This window comes from Sarcophilus harrisii, chromosome 2, assembly GCF_902635505.1.
Source record: "Sarcophilus harrisii chromosome 2, mSarHar1.11, whole genome shotgun sequence".
NCBI classification, from domain to species: domain Eukaryota; kingdom Metazoa; phylum Chordata; class Mammalia; order Dasyuromorphia; family Dasyuridae; genus Sarcophilus; species Sarcophilus harrisii.
Genome location: NC_045427.1, coordinates 528788942 through 528808367, shown reverse-complemented (window position 1 = coordinate 528808367; position 19426 = coordinate 528788942). Strand labels below are relative to the sequence as shown.

At 35.2% G+C, this 19426-nt stretch overlaps 2 protein-coding genes across 8 annotated transcripts in view; one reads left to right on the top strand and one right to left on the bottom strand.

Moving 5' to 3' along the window:
- Window positions 1-16034, top strand: part of FAM189A1 (family with sequence similarity 189 member A1) — a 551389-nt gene extending 535355 nt beyond the window's left edge. Inside the window, exons 9-12 of one of the 2 annotated variants that reach the window (XM_031955472.1) lie at window positions 4277-4864; window positions 7723-7797; window positions 9443-9537; window positions 13704-16034. In XM_031955472.1, coding sequence (XP_031811332.1) covers window positions 4277-4864; window positions 7723-7797; window positions 9443-9537; window positions 13704-13889 — 944 coding nt within the window. In that variant the 3' untranslated portion in view covers window positions 13890-16034. Of the gene's footprint in view, window positions 1-4276; window positions 4865-7722; window positions 7798-9217; window positions 9538-13703 lie in introns of both variants that reach the window. The other variant, XM_031955471.1, reaches the window with a different exon arrangement.
- Window positions 16035-16815: 781 nt separating this feature from the next.
- Window positions 16816-19426, bottom strand: part of APBA2 (amyloid beta precursor protein binding family A member 2) — a 339818-nt gene continuing 337207 nt past the window's right edge. For all 6 annotated transcript variants that reach the window (XM_031955464.1, XM_031955470.1, XM_031955469.1 and 3 more), the window contains one exon: window positions 16816-18288. In XM_031955464.1, coding sequence (XP_031811324.1) covers window positions 18217-18288 — 72 coding nt within the window. In that variant the 3' untranslated portion in view covers window positions 16816-18216. The remainder of the gene's footprint in view (window positions 18289-19426) is intronic.

Below are 19426 nucleotides of genomic sequence, written 5' to 3'. Positions count from 1 at the left end.
GAATTGAATAAAAACAATTTTTGAGCCAAGTCACATTCAGTAAACAGATTATATAGTAAAGGATTTTATGGTTCCCTATAATTCCACTTCTCAAAAGAAATAAATTATTAGCTGTGTGCTCATCCTAAAAATGTATAATCAAAAGGACACAGCAAAGGTTTGAATAATTCATCTTTCAAAAAAAACTTTTTTGTGGTTTAGGTATTTGTAGGGTTTGTACATAATACATGACTATAATTCCTGAAAAATGATATTTGCCCAGTTACTAGAGAACTAATTTTAGTTAGATCAAAATGAAACTGAACCTAACTTTACATGTATTTTCATGTACTAAGAACTTAATGAATTCAATTTCTCATTTCCCTTATATTACTTTTACTTGGGAGGGTGAGGGAAGGTGTTTACTTTTCTCTGGTGATTATCTTAGAAGTAGCCGTTAGCTGGAATACTTTTGACCTTCTTTTTCAAATTACTTTTCAAGATGGTATGGTTTATATTCTTTTCATAGACAATATGATAAATCTGTTTTTCTGATGTGTGAAATCCTTCATAGAATGTCATTATTTTGTTTTGCTTATTACTATTATCCCTTGCCCTCAAAAAATGGGAAATCTAAAAACTAAAAATAAAAAACACAAATAAAGTCCTCCTTCTTGCCATCCTAAAATGGCAATGTCTGTAATTAAAAAATAAGATTGTAGGGATTGAAGAATATTTTTAAGGGTTTTCATTCATTCAGTTTCATTTATTTATACATTCAGGAAGGATTTATTATTTGCTAACATAATTCTGTGCTAGCCATTGTGGGGGATAGAGTTGCATATGATATATTCCTTGCCCTCTAATAGAAAAAATAAATTATTTACACAAATTAGGTATAAATGAGGTAGGATGGGATGAGTATCACAAGAAAAGTACAAAGAAAATTCAGAAGAGGAAGAAATCTCTGCTTTATGTCCTTGCCGATATCAGTAATGCTTCATCCATGCTTCCTTTGGAAAAGTTTTACTATTTAATTCCCTTATAACATTAGATGAGTCAATTTTCCTAGCAGGGACTCAGCTTATTCTTTTGTAAAATGAGAGTATTTGATTTTATGATTTTTATTGTCTGTTCTAACTCAAAAATTGTGATCCTGCATTTATAATTTTAATTTAATAAGTTTATTCAATATATATTTAAGTACTTAGTATGTGACAACAAAAAAAACACAGTTAGCAAATAATTTTGTACCAAGTGCTTACACTCTGCCCAGCTTGATGCTAAGTGCTAGGGTTATAGAGACCAAAATAATGAAATAATTTCTTCTCTAAGAGGTGGCTTTCTATTGGGGGAGGTATAAGAAGGGATAGAATATATATACACAGAAATACAAAATAAGTACAAGGTTGTTAGGAGAAAAGACAATAGAAGTTACAGGAATCAGAGAAATCCAATTTGACTTGGACTAAAGAGTATAGGAAGCACAGTAGTATATAATAAGTCTGGGAAGATATGTTGGGGCCAAGTTACAAATGGATTTAAAAACAAAATGGAGGAGTTACTTGTTTTCCCTAAAGACAATAAGGAACTTGACATTTGCTAATTAGAAAAATTATCTGCTCAGATCAATATAAAGAAAATCACTTTTCTATGTGGAGAATTGATTGTAATGGAGAGTAACCTGTGGCAGGAAGGCCAAAGAGGAAGGCATTTCTCCAGGTAAGAAGTGAAGAAGACCTGAACTAAGATAGTGGGTGCATTAGTAGAAATAACAGAATAAAAAAAAGGTTGTGAAGGTAGAAGCAGTAAGATTTGCCAACATTGGTTATGTAAGGTAAGAAAGGATTGAAAAACATGATATCCAGAAAGATGTTAGTGTACTCTACATAAATAATGAGTCAACAAAGGACACTGAGAACTGATCCAGGCAGGTTGGGGGTTGGGGAGTGGGTAGCAGGATTGAGATTTTTTTTTGTTTTTAAGATATGGAAGTTTGGGGGTGCCAGTGAAGATTGAATCAGTGTAAAAATATAAGGGAAAAAGAATATAAGTGATTTCATTCAACATAGAAGCAAAGTTTTAGAGGAAGCTTAAAGGGAAAGATAGAGTCTATGAGAAGAAAAGAGGAAGATCTACTCTTCCTAGACACAGAGAAAATTTAAAACATTATACAAAAGCTTTTAAATTAAATATAATCAAAATTATCTATTTTGCATTTCATAATGCTCTCTTTTTTTGCTCATGAACTCTTTCCCTTCCCATAAATCTGACAGGTAGACTATTTCTTGCTCCTCTAATTTGTTTATAGTGTCATCCTTTATGTCTAAATCATGTGCCTGTTTTGACCTATACTTAACTTGGTATACAGTGTGAGATATTAATCTATACTTAGAAAACAAAACTATTGTTTTTTCAGTTTTTCCAGAAGTTTTTGTCAAATAGTGAGTTCTTATTCCCAAAGCCAGGATCTTTGGGTCTATCAAACACTAGGTCACTATGATCATTAACTAACTGTGTCTTGTGTCCCAAATCTATTTCACTGATCCATTATTCTATTTCTTAGCCAGAACCAGTTAGTTTTGATAATTACTGTTTTGTAATATAGTTTGAGATCTGGTATTGTTAGATCATCTTCCTTTATATTTTTTCCTTTAATTCCCTTGATATTTTTGACCTTTTGTTCTTCCAGTTAAATTTTATTGTTATTTTTTCTAGTTCTATCAGATAGTTTTTTGGTATTTTAATTGGTTTGGCACTGAATTAGTACATAAGTTTAGGCAGAATTGCCATTTTTATTCTACTCATTAGAAGTTGATTTTTTTCCAGTTGTTTAGATTATACTTTGTTTTGCATGAAAAGTGTTTTGTAATTGTGTCCTTACAGTTTCTCAATTTGTATTGACAGGTAGACACCTTTATAGTTTTTACACTTATTTTAAAATGAATTTTTCTTTATATCTCTTGCTGCTAGGCTTTGTTGCATATAAAGAAACATTGATGACTTTATTTTATATTGTGACTTTATTTTATATTTCTGAAATTTTACTAAAAATGTTAATTATTTCAAGTAATTTTTAGTTGATGCTCTAGGATCCTGTAACTCATGTCTTCTACAAAGAGTGAGAGTTATGTTTCCCCATTGCCTATTCTAATTCCTTCCATTTCTTTTTCTTTCTTATTTCTATAGCTAACATTTCTTGAACTACATAAAATAATTAATTAATTATAAGATTAAATTTGTATTTATATATTTTATTTAGAAATTTGTAAAATTAAATTTTAATTTAAAATGTAAATAAATAGTGGTAGTGATAATGGGCATCCCTGCTTCATTTCTGATTTTATTGAGAAGGCTTCCAACTTTTGTCTATTACAGATAATGATTGCTCATGATTTTAGATAGATTCTTCTGCTCATCATTTTAAGGAACACTTCTGTTATTCTTATGGTTCACTAGATTTTTTAAAAATAGGAATGGTTGTATTTTGTCAAAAGCCTTTTCAACATCTATTGAGATCATCATGATTTCTATGCACTTTATTATTGATATAATCATTTTTATTGCTAATTTTCTTAATATTGAACCAGTCTTGCATTCCTGATATAGATGTTGAAAAGGCTTTTGTCACAATGTATAATCTTTTGGTCACAATGTATAATCTTTGTGATATATTGCTGTAATCTCCTTGTTAGTATTTTGTTCAGAATTTTTGCATCGATATTTATTGGGGAAATTAAATGTATTAACCTCTTGCCAAACACTTGTTCAACCTTGTTCAAAGAGAACTTCAGTAGTGTTATGTTTGCTGTAATCCTATTATTTAATAGGTAAATCCAGTTTTCTTAAAAAAAAAAAAAAAACTTGTTTCCAGAAAAGATGTTGGAGCATTTTTCTATTTTCTATTTGAAATCCATTGTTTCCCAATCCACACTCCCCCCATTTAAGCCCCCAAAATTTGGTCATTGGAACCACAGAGATGTGTGATGCTTACCTAGATATTTTAAAGATATTTTTATACTGTAATTCTATGACATCTTACATATTAGGGCCTCAAAGCATAATAAAATCTCCATTAAAAGTTTTAAACATCACACAAGAGAAAAAGAAAGCTGGCACTTTTAAGCTTCAGAGTTTTAAATAAGGCAAATAGATACAAACACATATAGATAAAGGTGATGCTGCTATTAGTTTTCCTAGAATTTGTGTTTCGATGTTTTGTTTCATCTCTCATCTCTCATTTAAAACAATGTTAAATCTTTTTTTTTTTTTTCCTTTTAACAATCTTCTCTTGTAGTTTCTGTGGATAGTACTTCTCTTTTGGTGTCTGAAGTTGCTGACATTCCAGATCATAGCTACTCCTCTGAGGACCTTTGTTCTTTGGAAGTTCAAAGCTCTCTCCGTTCTGCAGACTTTTCTCCATACAGTACAATCCTTAAAGCGGCCACGGACAGTAGCTGTACCAGCTTGGATCGCAGTGTGCGCTGCAGATTCCACAGGACTCACTCACCATGTTCCCCCATGGAAGCTAGAGGCTGCCAGCATAGAGCCTCTCTAAACAGATCTCACATCCAGGACTATGAGAGTTCTCCTCAGAGATCGCCAGACTGTTCTTCTGAGAATTGTAGCTTCTCAGAGTCCCAGGACTCTGTCCGGGAGAATCAATCACAGCCACACTTAAAACAAATGAAAATGTGTTGTGGGAGCTTTAGCCAGTCTTCTGCAAGTCATTCCCAGCCCTCTCTCTGTTCAGTTCCTGCAAATACTTCATTACATTGTGGTTGCCCAGAGAGAACTGTCCTGGCAAAACGTGTAAGGAAAAAACGAATTTCAAATATTGTCCGATCTACCAGTGATCCTATTTCATGTTCATCCAGCACAGAAGGTAAATTCCTTCAAAAATGATGGTGGGCCAGGGTTCCCACTCATCATCCCAAAGTTAATTGTATTGGTTGTCACGCCAAAATATGGAATAACTCATTCACATGGGTTTCTAGTTCATTCTATATTTTATGCATTTCAGTCTCTTTTATGGAACTTTAAAAGTGTGGGACAAAGCAAACGTGAGGAAATCCACATACATGAAGTTGATAACAAGATAATGATAACTGCTCTGAATTATATGACTTTTCACAATAAGCATAAAGGGATACATAGTAAGACACAACCTTTCAGATCATGTAATCGAAGGGTATCCTTTTGATTTGTTTCATTAGAGAAGTACACAGGCAAGTATAATACAAATTTTAAAATAATAAATTGTATAAACAAATAATAAAGTGTTAAGAGAATAGATTAATTAAAATTTATAATAAGAAAATGAGAGATGTTAACCAAAATACAAGCCTAACAGAGACTGGGATCAGGCATGGTTACACTGAGAGAAAGGTTATATATTGTTGTGGAAGGATCACAAGACTAAGATTGCACACACATGGGTAAATCATCTCCTCATTCTTGATCTGGAAAATGGGAATTGTAGTAGAGCTCATGGTCTTTTTGTAGCTCCAATTGTCTGAGTTCTCCCTATGTCTCAAGTATTTGTGCATGTCTGGCACAGGAGTGTGTATGTTGTGTGTATGCATATTATAAAAATTAAATGTAAATAATTTGGGATTATTTATTGCTTCATCTGACTCATACCCATGCCATCTTCCAGTTTATATAACTAATACAGAGTTATCCATGTTGATTCCTAGAAGTTTGCAATGAGATTTCATTGGTGGGAACTTTCTACTAAAAGTTAGATTTGATACAGCTACTCATATATGTAGTTGATGTTGATTTTGTTTACTTTTACATTTTAATTTTTGAAACATCTCCTATTCTATCTTCTTTCCTCCCCATCCCACAGTAGAGAAAGTCATCATTTAACATACTCACACGTGTTTATATATAAACCATACAATGCACATTCCTATTTATCAGCTCTTTCTCTGTAGGTAGATAACATCTTCCTTCATAGATCTTTTGTAGCTTTTTGAATATCTTCTATATTTAGAATAGCTTAGTCATTCACTGGTTTTGGGTTTTATTGGTTTGTTTGTTTTTTTCTATCATGCATATGTCAAATGGGGGAAAATTAAGCCAATGTACCTAAGTATATGAAGGGTTGATTATACAGCAATATTTTTTTTACTCGTATTGCTTATCTTAAATATATAGTTTAATAGTCTTCATTGGTTTGTTCTACTATCAATAATTTATTCCTTAGACTTCAAAGTACTTTTTTGTTACTTTCTCAACAAGAGATCCTGGATATTAATGTCAGCACAATGTAGATAATATTAACTTGAGTTCAGGGCTGCAGATGATTGTCTCTGAAACCATTCATGTGTATACAGTCCTTGATATTGCTGCTTTATCTTTTTACTTTTATATTACAGATACACCTAGTAAGTCCTAACTTGAAAAAAAGGATCTTTTTCATAATATATGTATAAAAGGAAGGATATTTGAGCCTCCTCTCTCTGCCTCCCTGCCCAGCATGTCTAAGAATTGAGCTGTAGATTATCTACTGCTTATTGGAAAAAATATTTTAATATATAAATTATTTAGGAGCAAGTAAGATATCTTCAAAACTACATTAACAGAGGAAGCCAGTATATACTGCAACAATCAAATCACTTTGTCACATTGTCATGGCCCAAATAAATTATAACATTTCTTAAAGTATCTTAGATACTTTACCTTTGTGTAATTTTATATGCTGGAATAATGTGACTTTAGCAAAGTGATAGTTCCCATAAAATATCTGAGTTTCACTGGAGAAACATATGCCAAAATTCTCAGCCATGAAGTCAACTCCCACCAACATCTCTCTTATCCTAACTTTTCTGAGTAGTGGTGAGGATCTTGTAGGTTTTTTCTTTTTCTTTTTTTTTCCCATTTCCTGATTTAATTACCTATTCTACCAAAGAGGGTAGAGTAGATTTTCATTATAAACTGTACCCTGAAAAGGGGGAGGAGACATATTTTAATCTATGTAGAAGTTCAAATTAGATATTTTTTGTCTTTGAAAGACCAATAAATCCTTCCTCTGATGTATGGTAAATTTGCTCCTTATTTATTTTCATGAATCTAAGATTGAGAGAATGGTGGGAAACTACCACAAGTTTTTTTGGTAAGTGTTTTGTGCAATCAGTGAGATGATTTCAGTTACCTTCTCATTTGAGGCTAAAATGCCCCATTTCTATTCTAATCAACCCTGATCACCTCTAATTCATGTTCTGCACAACACAAAGAGAATTAAGGAGAAATAGGGTTTGATCAGAACTTGAAATACAAACATTATTAATGAGAATCAGTCGTGTTTGTTGTTTCTTTATCAGCCACATGACTATTAAAAAGAGAAAATTATCCTGACACAAATCAGTTTTCTTTTCAATTTATTGTTTCTCTCTATTGAAGTGGGTACCTTGAGACTTCTTGGGAAAAAAACCCACCAGTATGGATCAAGTATTTAATAAAAGAAATCAACTAGATATTGTATCAAATTATTTTTTTATGTCAAAGTAAAGAAAATAACCATTAACTTGTGGTGTTTGAAAAGCTGAAGGATTTTAGTGGTGTGTTTTTTTTTCTATCTGTGGATCTATTGCTTATTTTAAAGGCATAGGCCAATTGTTTTTAACTTTTTAAAACTTGTTTTATTATTTACAATTGATTCCTTAGACTTGGAAGGGCTTTTCCTTCTGTTTTCTTAATGCAATATGATTAATTAAATATTATCTTTGGTTAAAGGAGATACCTCTTCCTACACACCTCTATATAGCCAGCATCGTGAAGCAGGAATATCTCAGTCGGATTTAGAGACAGGTGAGGTACTGATTTCTAATCTTCTTTGCATAGATGCATAACTTTTTTTATTAGCCTATCAATAGAATAGATGATGGTATAGGTTGAAGAGAGCTGTTTTATATGTTGTTGTTTTCATAGATGGTGACTGAGTAAAGTATATTTACTAAATTCATTTTCTCATGTTACGAGGTATAATTTATAAATATACACATATATATTTGTATATGTATACACACACAATGTCTACATTTCTCTTCCCTTTTCTCTTAATAGAATGTATCAGAGAGCATAATTAACTTCAGCCTTACATATGCCTACTGATTTCAATATGAGCTCTCCCTTTGTGAGGCATCTTCTTGGTCGAGTGGTGGTGGTCATTTCTGTGCTTCCTCCTTCATTTTTTAATCTCCCATTGGTTTTAAGCTGAAATGCTTCAGACTACCCATTCCTTTTTTTCTTTTGCTTTTCATTTTTTAATTCTTAGTCTAATAGTGATAGGGAGGGAATCAAAATTTAATCTAGTACTAGTTGAGTCAGTTGACTTAGCCAGGTTTACTGAAGATTAACTTAGTTCACCCAGAATTCACCTTGACAGTAGGCCTGAAACATAGTTAGGGAAATAGAACATCTACTATTGCTTATCATTTGTGTTGTGGATACTTGAGTATTCACATTAATGCTTTTTGTATTATCTAAAACACTACTTTTTTAAAAATCCAAGGAAGGAGGAAATGTCTTTCAAATTAAAAAAACAAAAACAAAAACAAAAAAATTTAGTGTAGTAGTCAGGAGAAAACTAGCTATTATACTAATTATATGACTCTGTGCAACAATTACTTTGGACCTCACTTTACTGATTTAATCAAATAAGGATTATGTATTAAACTGTTTTTAAGTTCCCTTTCACCTTTAGGAACCTATGACTGCCAAACTTTCATAAGACCAGAGGTAGGGAACATCTAGGTGATACAGTAGATAGAGCGCTGGCCTTGGAGGAAGGAGGACATAAATTCAAACTGTACTCAGATACTTATTAGCTATGTGACTCTGGGCATGTCACTTAAACCCAATTGCCTTGCAAAAAGAAAAAAAAAAAGGTAGATGTATTTGTTACTAACAAGAAAGGGGGAAGCAGTCTGCCTTTAATACTGTAGATATCCTAAAGAAAAATATCTTTCTAATCTCTGTACAAAGAGATATCTCTCCATCTTGCCTGTGACTCCCTACTGAGTTATGCCTTTTTTTTCATGTTCTGAGTATGTCTCCTCCCTCTGTGGCCTTCCACTCTCCTATATTTCAGTAGAGATTGTCCTATCTCTAAATCCCATAGGCTTCTTAGAAAGCTTTCTCCCAAGCATGCTTATGTTTGGTTTTCTTTGATTTTAACAGCTTGCTTTAGTTTTTTTTTTCAAAGTTGTATTTTCCCCTTTATTTTTAGTTTCCATTTCTAGCTCTCACATGGCTGCTTCTGCTTATCAGGACCATTTTTTGCCAGCTGGAAAACAAAGACATACCAGAAAAGTTGACCAACATTTAAAGCCAAAGGTCTTACGGACCGTCTCAAAAGAGCAGCCACCCTCTTTAGTGGACCTTAAGGCCTATAAAGATACAAAAATTTTGGTGGCTAAATTTTTGGAACATTCAAACTGTAATCTCCCTCCAGAAGTACAGCATGTGGTGAACACTATCCGGTCAGTCATCAAATCTGATGAACGACACATGGAAGAAGCCATCTTCAGTGCCAACATTATAGAACAGGTATGAGTGTCTCAAGGTCCTGCCACAGTTTTTGACAGTTGTTCCTCAGTGATCCCAAGTTGCTAAATATATGGGACAGAGTTGGCAGGAAACAATTTTAGAAAGGAGCTAAATGACTTCTGTTTGATTTAGAAATGTTCTTTCTCTAGGCCCCAGCTCAGTATATTCTATTCTACTAGGGATTTAATAAATATTTGTTGGATTGACATTAGCTGAATTGAATGGAAAAGGAGGCTGTTATGTCTTGGGAAAGCAGGATTCATTTGTGTTTCTGTGGCCTTACCTGGAAAGCATTACTGACATCTAGTCTAACCCATAGGTTCCTTGTATTCATTGACATATTTCCTGCCTCTTCTCCTCCCTAACACACACACACACACACACACACACACCAGAAATCATTGCCTCGTATATGCAGCTGTGTCTTGCTTTCATTGTAATTTTATAAACTGTACCTCTTTATTGATTATAATTTTCATATCTACAGTACAATATTTGATGTTCTTAATTATTATTTTTGAGACATTACAAGATCCTAAAAGCATTTCAGAATAATTTAAGAAATCTTAAATGCTATTTAGTGTGGGTGTGGTCTATTGTTGAGTATATTCAATGAGACTTAGGCAATGATATTAGTTATTGCATGGGGTTTATAGAATTCATCTTATTACATAAGAATCGCCTCTTTCTAACACTCTTAAATTAATTATTATACAAGATATGGGGACAAGAAGGAAAGGAAACAAGCATTTATTAAATACTTGCTATATGTGTTAAAATATAGCATTACAGATCCTCACAATCTATTTGTTGGAAAATAGATCCTATTATTATCCCTATTTTATAGTTGTGGCAACTGAGGTAGATATAGGTTAAGCAACTTGTCCAGAATCACACAACGGGTAAACATCAGGGGCCAAATTTGGATTCTAGTCTTCCTGATTCCAGACCTTGTATTCTATCCACCTGTCTACCTAGCTTGTGGATGGGGGACCCTCTAACTCAAAGCTAGATCCAACTATAGACATAATTTCATCTGACTAATGGCAAGTACTGAAGGTGGTGCTACAGTGGTTTTAGGACTAAAGTATAGAACATTGCCTTCCCTTTGCCCTCTTCTTCTACCCTCAAGAACTCCTATTGAAAGAAGCATGGGATGACCACAAGTCATAGACCAAACAGTAAAATACAACAAGAGCAGATAACCTTCATTGACCCATATACCTCATAACTACTAAACCTCTTTCTTCAGCTTTCCCTTCCTCTGGCCATCTCTTCTCCATTTCACTCCTCCTTATTTTTGATACATTCTCTGGGTTTTTCTTACTTGTTGCTCTGTTTTTCCACCATTTTTTCTATCTCCTCATTTCTATTTCTTAAGTGGCCAAAATATGAATTTGTGGTCTACCCTTAATTCTTTCCATTTGTGAAATTGAAAAGTGGGTGAATTGACCATTTTATATTTTTCTCAAAAAAGTTATTTACTTGTGTGTTGTCTAAGATTCTTTTATATGCATATGAAACAGATACCTAATTTAAAAAAAAAAACACCTATCTTGGATGTATGTGAGCTAAATATTAACTGGGATGAGTGATTCACGAAAGTACTATATTTCCCAATCCTTCTGGTCAGCACAGAGTTTAGCTGACTTATTATGCAGCAATAAGGCTACATCTGCTACTAATAAGTTCATCAGCTTGCAGAAATCTTAAATATTTCCATTTTTCTTGAAACTTCCTCTCTTCCTTTAGTTATCTATGTTGTTCCCTACAGCTTATTCTCCTTCCTAAATAGTTGCCTTCAGCTTTCTTCATAGTTCTTTTCTAAACCACTCTGCTTAGACACAGAGGAAGAGGTGATTGGCAGCTGCCATGGCCCCACGTGTGCCCTATGAGTGGATGTCTTGTGCTTTGCATCTGCTCATATGGCCTCCCTCTGCTAATGTTGCAGAACCACCCTCCCCCACTTTCCAGCCCCCCAAATTTACCTAATGAGATGTGATATGGGCATCTGTGCAGCTGCAAAAAGAAGCTTTCTCAGTGAGCACTGCAAAGTTGTTTTTTTTCCCCCAGCAAAAGAGAAGCTAATATCATGTTGAAGTGTTTAAGAATTCAGCAGCGACACTTCTGCTGTGAACATTTTTATTGCTTTGCTAATATTATTGGTCATTAATTCCCAGAGGTTAGGTAGTTGAAAAGAGCAAATCAGGCCTTTTGATGAAAAACCATAACTTCTTACCAGGAGAATTTATGAGTACCTTATGCAAAAAAAAATTTTAAACCTATCTTGTGATTTTTATTGAGTGCTCTTGAAGTCCAAGAGTCAAATGCTGTTGTAAGTGAGGTTGATAAAAGATTTTAGAGTTCTTCTCCCAGCCTATTGATGCAGGAATGTTTGGCTTGGGAAACTCACAACTGTTTCTAACGGGAGTAATGAGTTACTTTGGGAGTGCATACAGCTTGCATTCTTTAACAGAATCCACATTTGAGCTGGTGTTGATTTTAAAAGAAAAACCATAGAGGCACAGCTATTTTTTATAACTGTTATTTTGTACATAATCAGCAGCCACATTTAGAGGAGGTGATATTGAGCCTTGATCTTTAGTAGGCAAAATTTATTCTTAGCAGCCTTAATCCTCAATCTTTTTATTCTCTTCTTTCTGCTAATTTACAATAGAATGTTTCACCCTCTCTGCAGTTTGGAATACTTGAAAGGCCTTGTTTAAATACCAAGGAACAATAAAGATAACTAACATTTAGGTAGCACTTATCATATGCCAAAGAGTGCTAAGTACTTTACAAGTATTATCTTTTTGGTCCTCACAACAACTCTAGGAAGGAGGCATATTATTATTCCCATTTTACACATGAGGAACCTAAAGTGGGTTTAAGTGACTTTCCCAGTAAGTATTTGAGGTGAGATCTGAATTCAGATCTTCCTCATTCTAAAGCTCAATGTTCTACCCACTCTACTGCCTACCTGTCCCAAATGGCATGAGTTACAGGAATAGGCTGCATGTGCTCTAAGCATCTGAGGCACAATGTAAGCCCTCAGAATTTGAGTTCAATTGAATTGCTTTCCATAATAATATTATTATGGAGTGGAGAAAGTTCATTCTGGCTAGCTCTGACCCAGGATGTTTTTTATAAATCTCTTTTAGAGCCCCATGTATTCACAAAGGCCTATTTTAAACTCTTTTAGTTTTAAAACCTTTCTTTTAATGAACCAAATGCTCTGTAATTGTGCCTGACGTGTTATCATGGAAATGATTAAGGACATTAGGATACATTTTTCAGGCCCTCTCACTTGTGCATACAAGGACACATATCAGATAGGATATCCTACCTGCCATAGGTATTCAATTAAAACAAATCAATTCTTGTTAGGGGTAACTAGGTAGCACGGTGGATGGAATGCCAAACCTGGAATCAGGAAGACTCATCTTTCTGAGTTCAAATCTAACCTCACACTTCTTAGACATGCTTCCCTGGGCAAGTTACTTAAGCCTTCTTGTCTCAGTTTCCACCATCTGTAAAATGAGCTGGAGAAAGAAATGGCAAACCACTTCTGTATCTTCCAAGAAAGCCCAGTCCCAAATAGGTCGGACACAATTGACCAGTAGTGATTTTGTAAAACAGCACATTTTTTTTACTATGTGAGCTATGTTTTACTATAAGGTTTACTATGTAAAAATGCTACTAAAAACCCCTTAACTAATATACTTTGGGATCTTGATTTTCCCAGAGGTTTTGAGTACCTGGGAGAATAACTGTAGCCTTTAAGAAAAGCATTTATGACTGTGTTGCTGACACTTCTGGAGATTAGGAACCACTCCATCAACTTGTTTTAATCTTGTTGATACTCAGTAGACCTTGGAAGAACTCCACAGTAAAGTGACCAATACCTGAAATCAGTATTGTGTTATTTTCTAGCCGAAAGCACCCCCAGCATTAAGTCATCAGTCAGAACCATATTCAGTTCTGTTGATGTAAGGCCATGGATAAAGAACACTGATATCTTAATTCTCCCATGTGTGTCTATGTTGCATCCTGAATATTTTTCAAGCCCACTCTTTTGATGTATTTTTAAAGACATGGTCTATAAGCAGTGAGATTTCCTTTTCCCATAATTTTCCTTGTTCTCTTCCATCTCTTGTGTTGTACAGGTCATTGCCAGTTCTCAGCAGAATGTGACTCTCTCTAGAAAACAGTTTCAAGAAGACCTCCATCTGCAAAGCTGCGGTGCCCTGAGCTCTCCGGTTGCTTTCTTGCATAGAGTACGCCTCCCTCTCAGACTAGAAGGAAACAGCCCCCAGGGTTTTGTTGAAGCTTGCCGGGAGACCATAATTTGATATTGAACTAGATGTACCTAGGAAAGATCAAAAAACTGAATTTTGCCCTCCCAGACCTGAATGACCACCTCAGAGAAGAGCACTTTGGTGGGGGGCGGCAGCAAAAGCATCATCCAATAAGATTATATTTCTTCTTCATCTGAAAGAGGATAATGCACAGATTTTATTGAATGCCCAAATTAAATGTATGTTATCATGTAACAAAAGGCATTTTCCAAATGGATTATTTTTTTGCTCAGATGTGCTTGTTTAAATGTTGCTGTGAGGTAATTTCCAGGAACCCCCCCCCCCCCAGCCACAAGAGATCTGTTTGTACAACTTGAAAGTTGTATGTATTTAATGTACCTCGCAGTGTTTTAACAATGATCAGTGTTTAATAAAAAGTATTTCTGACTCTTGCTTCTCCAAGGATTGATTGGAGTGGACTCAGAAGAAGATAATACACTTGTTATTACAGAGGCTCTGAATAGCAACACATTTTCAGATTTCTGTGTATGTTTAGCATGTCAGACTTACACATGAGCCTGACAAAACTTGAGAACTGAAAAGTGTATATTGTCATAGCTTTTCTCAAAATTTCCCTAAAATATACTTAAGAGTTTCAGAAATAACAGTACTGAAGTGAAAGATAACTGGGTAACTGGGCAAGCCCAAAAGGTGCTATCCAAAAACTATGTCAAGGCATTTTTCCATAAAGCTGTCATATCTCCAAACTGTGCATGTGACTTTAATGTTTTTGCAGGCTTCCCTACTACAAATTCAGGACTGTAGCTCAGAATTATCCTTTAATTGGGACTTTTTTTTTCAAATTAGGATTACTTGATGAGACCATGGTTTGTAGTGCATAAGCATTTACTTTATTTTTCCTAATGTGGTACTTAGTGAAAAAAAAAAGTACTGCTAAGGGGAAATCATAAGAGTGTCATCCTGCAAAAATCAAGTGTTGTAGTTCATTGGTATGAAAAGCACAATCAAAGTAGGCTTCAGACCTTATCTGGTCACTGAATCACAGCAAACTGGCCAGGCCTGAGACTCAAGGATTTCCTATGGACACTTGCAGAGCCACAAGATGTCTGTGGTCCTGATGGAGCAGTGGACCACAAGGGCAGTGTTCTCTACAAAGTAGAGAATTTTAATGGAACTACCCTTCTGGCTTTTCTAATTTAATCCCAGGTAAATTTATACTCAGGTTACTTTTATGACATCATAATTAATAAAAAGGCCTTTCTGGGGAAACAACATGCAAAATATAAATTAACCCTTCTCCTAGATTGGCAATGGTCTAGCGTTTTTCACTTCCTAGTTATGCCCCCCCAAAAACTATAACATTCCCAATTCATCTGAGTGGTTTTAATTAGAGAAAGAAATCTTGCCAAATTTTCAAATTGAATTTCCCATTTTAAAGATGAAAATTATATTTTGAGTCTGTTAATGTAGACTCCTTGGAGGAGGGAGGGAACACTTGCCACAGAACTGGCAGTTGATGCTTATTTGGAAAGCTGCTCTTTCTAGGCTGGTGATTACATAGTGTGTAGTTTAAACATGATTTAATTATTTCTTTTGCTACAACCCAGGACCAACCAGGTAAACAAAAGTCTTGTCCTCATCAGCCCTTCTATCTCCCTCTCCCCAAAAACAAAACAAAAAATTTATACTATAATTCTGCATTGTTGGTAATGTATGACTTACCAATGGCATAATACTCAATTTAACTCTTGTTTACAGAAGATAACTGTACCTCCAGGATTGTGACCTTGAAGAAATGGATCTTTCTGAATGATGGAAGTACTGCATAAGTCACATGAGTATGTTCTGAGAGCCAAAGAATTTCAGAAAGCAAACATTTGTTTAGCACTTTACAGTTTTACAATGCTCTCACACGTCTCTCATTAGGTCCTAACAACAAAGCTGTGAGGCATCAGACCTGGAGTTCAAATTTCACTGCTGCTACTTTGCTCCGTTTATAACTTTGGGGCACTCACTTAACTTCTTCTGGACCTCTGTCCCCTCACTTATAAAATAAGGTACAGACCTAGATTCTATCTAATATTCCCTTCTGCTTGAGTCCATTATCCTGTGGCTTGCCCTGATGTTATTGTCATTTCAGTTGTATCCGACTCTTTGTGAACCTATTCGGGATTTTCTTGGCAAAGGTACTGGAGGGGGTTGCCCTTTTCTTCTCCAGCTTTACACATGGGGAAACTGAGGCAAACAGGGTTAAGTGAGTTGCCCAAGATCACACAGCTAGTAAGTGTCTGAGGCCAGATTTGGACACAGGAAGAGGAATCTTCCTGACTCCAGGTCTGGCACTTTCTCCACTGCTCCACCTAGCTGCCCCATTGCCCAAGATACTCTCACTAGTAAAGTTTAGAGCAGGGAATCAAGGAAAAAAGTTCAGTACTCCAGTCACTCTGCTACCCTGGTAGAACAAGTAGGAGTTAAGACAGAAAAATTTCTGTCTCCATACCTTAAAAATTGAATGTACACATTTACACCTAAAAGGTCCCCAGAGATACAGAGCTTCTCTTGATGTTGAATGTTCATCATTCATTTAATCTTTAGGCCACAAAATGCAAAGACTGCCTTCTGACTAGGATAGGAGATAACCAGATGACAAAAGAGTTGTCTCCCACCCCCAGAAAGTGAATTTAGTGAAATCAGTCACCATTGTTGAAGTGATTTTAACATGCATTTTCAGTTGCATTGACGTGACACTACAGTGACATCCAGTGGCAACCGTTCATGCTAATAGCAAGCACACAGTCCCTCTAAATTTTATAGCTGAGAACTCTTATGCTCTACAACCCGTTTAACGATGATGGGATATTTAGTAGCTATGGGAATTACTGATACTGGTGGTGGTGCTGTCTTGGTGTGAGACCAAAAACTACAAGAGATGCTGACCATAAAACAGTGTACAAAACAATCCAAACAAGCACCTTGTTTATTACTTCAGATTTATTAGTGATTAGCTTAATTCTTTCCTAAGGTCAGTTGCATGCAACACATAGGTTACTCCTTGAAATACAGTAATCCTAAAGCTTTAGTTACTGCATGGTAAGGCTTCTTAAGTCACAGTGTATTTCTTCAAGGCCGTGGCCAAAAAAAAAATCAAGACAAAATGACATCAATTAACATTTATCTCAGTAATGAATACAACTTGACTACATTTTACTTTATCTATACACATTCTAATACTGTTGATGATGATAGCTCCTTGCTCACCCAAGATAACTTGTATCCATGACTCCTTGCCTTAGGAATAAAGAGGTGATAGTGGGAGAAAGGCTGTTGCCATTTTTTACTTGTGTAAATGTATATTCAAAGGACAGTAGGAATTCTAGGGCAGGCAGCTCTACTCCTTTCCAGAAGTAACAGGTAAGCATGGCTTGACCATGAGGAGCACTGCATGGTTGCAAATGGGCAAGGAATAAAATGCCAAAAGTAACATTTGCACAGATTGTGGAACATGTTTAGTACAAGTTTAGCAGTCTTGTTGATGATTATTCAAACTTTTAAATCTGTAGGAAACAGTTTGTCAAACTGAAAAGTCAAAAACATAAATATGTATCTAAATAAATATTTTGAGTTTTTACATTGTGGCCATCATCCTTTATTTAATACAGGAAAGGCTCCTTTTTGTGTTATTAAATAAACACATTCACGTCTTGCCAACGTTTAATTACCAGTTACACACTTGGAGTAATGAATACTAGGGGGTACTGCTGCAATTATGGATTCTACTTCTGCAGCAACTGAGTCTCTCTCACACACTTTTCCACCATCAAATAATACCTCCATTAGCTCAGTTTTTGAACCACAAGGGACTGGATTGGATAGTAGCATCTGGTAAATCAACCATGTTAAGATTTATTTTTGATCACGGGATTCTCTTCCACCGACCCATTCATCAAACAACCACATTCACCATAGTTTTAAGTATGACAGACAGACACCTACTAAGCCACACAAAGGTACAAATAAATATTTCTGTGGTCAGCTGGAATGAGAAAACAGTTCAGAATATGTTGCAAAATACTTAAGTGTTTTACAAAGATCTGGTGTCTGTGACTCTGGTCCTCAATAAAGACAAATCATTTTTTTTTTTTTTTTTTTTTTGGCAAAATGAAAAAGAAAAAAAGGAAGTGGGGGAAGGGGAAGACACTCGGGGAAGCCTGTCTGGTCATTCATTGGGCTGCTAATTCAGGTTTTTCACAGCCTTTTGTTCTTAGAAAATATGAGATATCCTCTGTTGTTCAGAGTCCACTCAGCTCAGGTGGAGATCCTTGATTTGCCTTTAGTTCTTTTGATGAAAGTCAGATTTAAACTAGATGTAGAGAGGTGTCTCTTGGCCAGTGAGAAGTCTGAACATCGCAGCTGGCATTGTCTTCATGTGAATCTGTTAATGAATTGAAAAGAGATTAAAAATAAATGGATTTGTATCAGAGTTTAGTGCAATCTGTCCATTGCCTTGGAAGCCTCTGTTTCCCCCCTTTCTATATTCTAGACTTGAGAAGCAAATCAAATGAGAACAAATAATTCAGCATGTAGCTAGATGTGAAAATTCCTTCTATCCTTCAGGGGAAGAAAAAAATTTTAATGGTTTCACGGAGAGCTTTCTGCTTAAAATATGTCTTTGAGAGTGATTTAAAAAAAAATTATGATTTAACCAATGCAAAAGGTGATTTAGAATACATTTTATGGTGTTTCAGGCGATTAAGTTTTTCCTATCCCTGATGCTTTATGGTTTCATATATACCACCAAGTGCCTTTTCCTCCCTTTCAACACAAGTTGATCCTGGGGAATTGAAACATTTGATTTTTAATTTTGACTACAATTTAGTTTTTCAGTTGAGAAGATGCTGGTGCAATAGTGGAGCTCCCCAAAGAAATCTGAGATATGTTTGTTTGATTTGAGGAAACGGGAAACAAAAAGGTGTTTTCAAGAACAAGATCTCTCTAGGTTCTTGCTTAGGAAAGGAGACAAGTCCCAACACACCTCTCTGCTTTTCCCAATCTAGCAAAGGATGGGCTTGTTTATTCTTGGAGTTATCGACTCAAAGAGAGAGTAATTATGCTCTTCTAAATGTTAACTCGATAAGAAAATTGCCATATTGAACACACAAAAAATAGAGGGAACAGGTGGTTTTCATCTTCTAGGTTGCCACTTTATTCCTAAAGAAGAATTTTCTCACGATATTTTCATATGAAAAGAACCATCAGACAGAAATGAAGGGGGAAGTGAGAGAAGGTTCATGGTCTCTAATATTCACAAGATGTATTTTAATCTCCTTCTTTCATCTTTTTGCTGGAAGTCATTCTCCCAGATATCTCATTCAGCAAACTCATCTTTACCCTCACTGGGCTCTACTTATCTTCTGCCCAAAACTTAGGCCTTTACAATCTTCTGTGTGCCTCACTTTTTATTGTTCACAAATTTTTCTAGTCTTTCACATTTTTTGGCAGCCCTCTCTAAAGGTAACTAAGTTATTCCTTATCTCTCCAGTGAGAGCCAACATGAGTGAGCAGCTCATTTC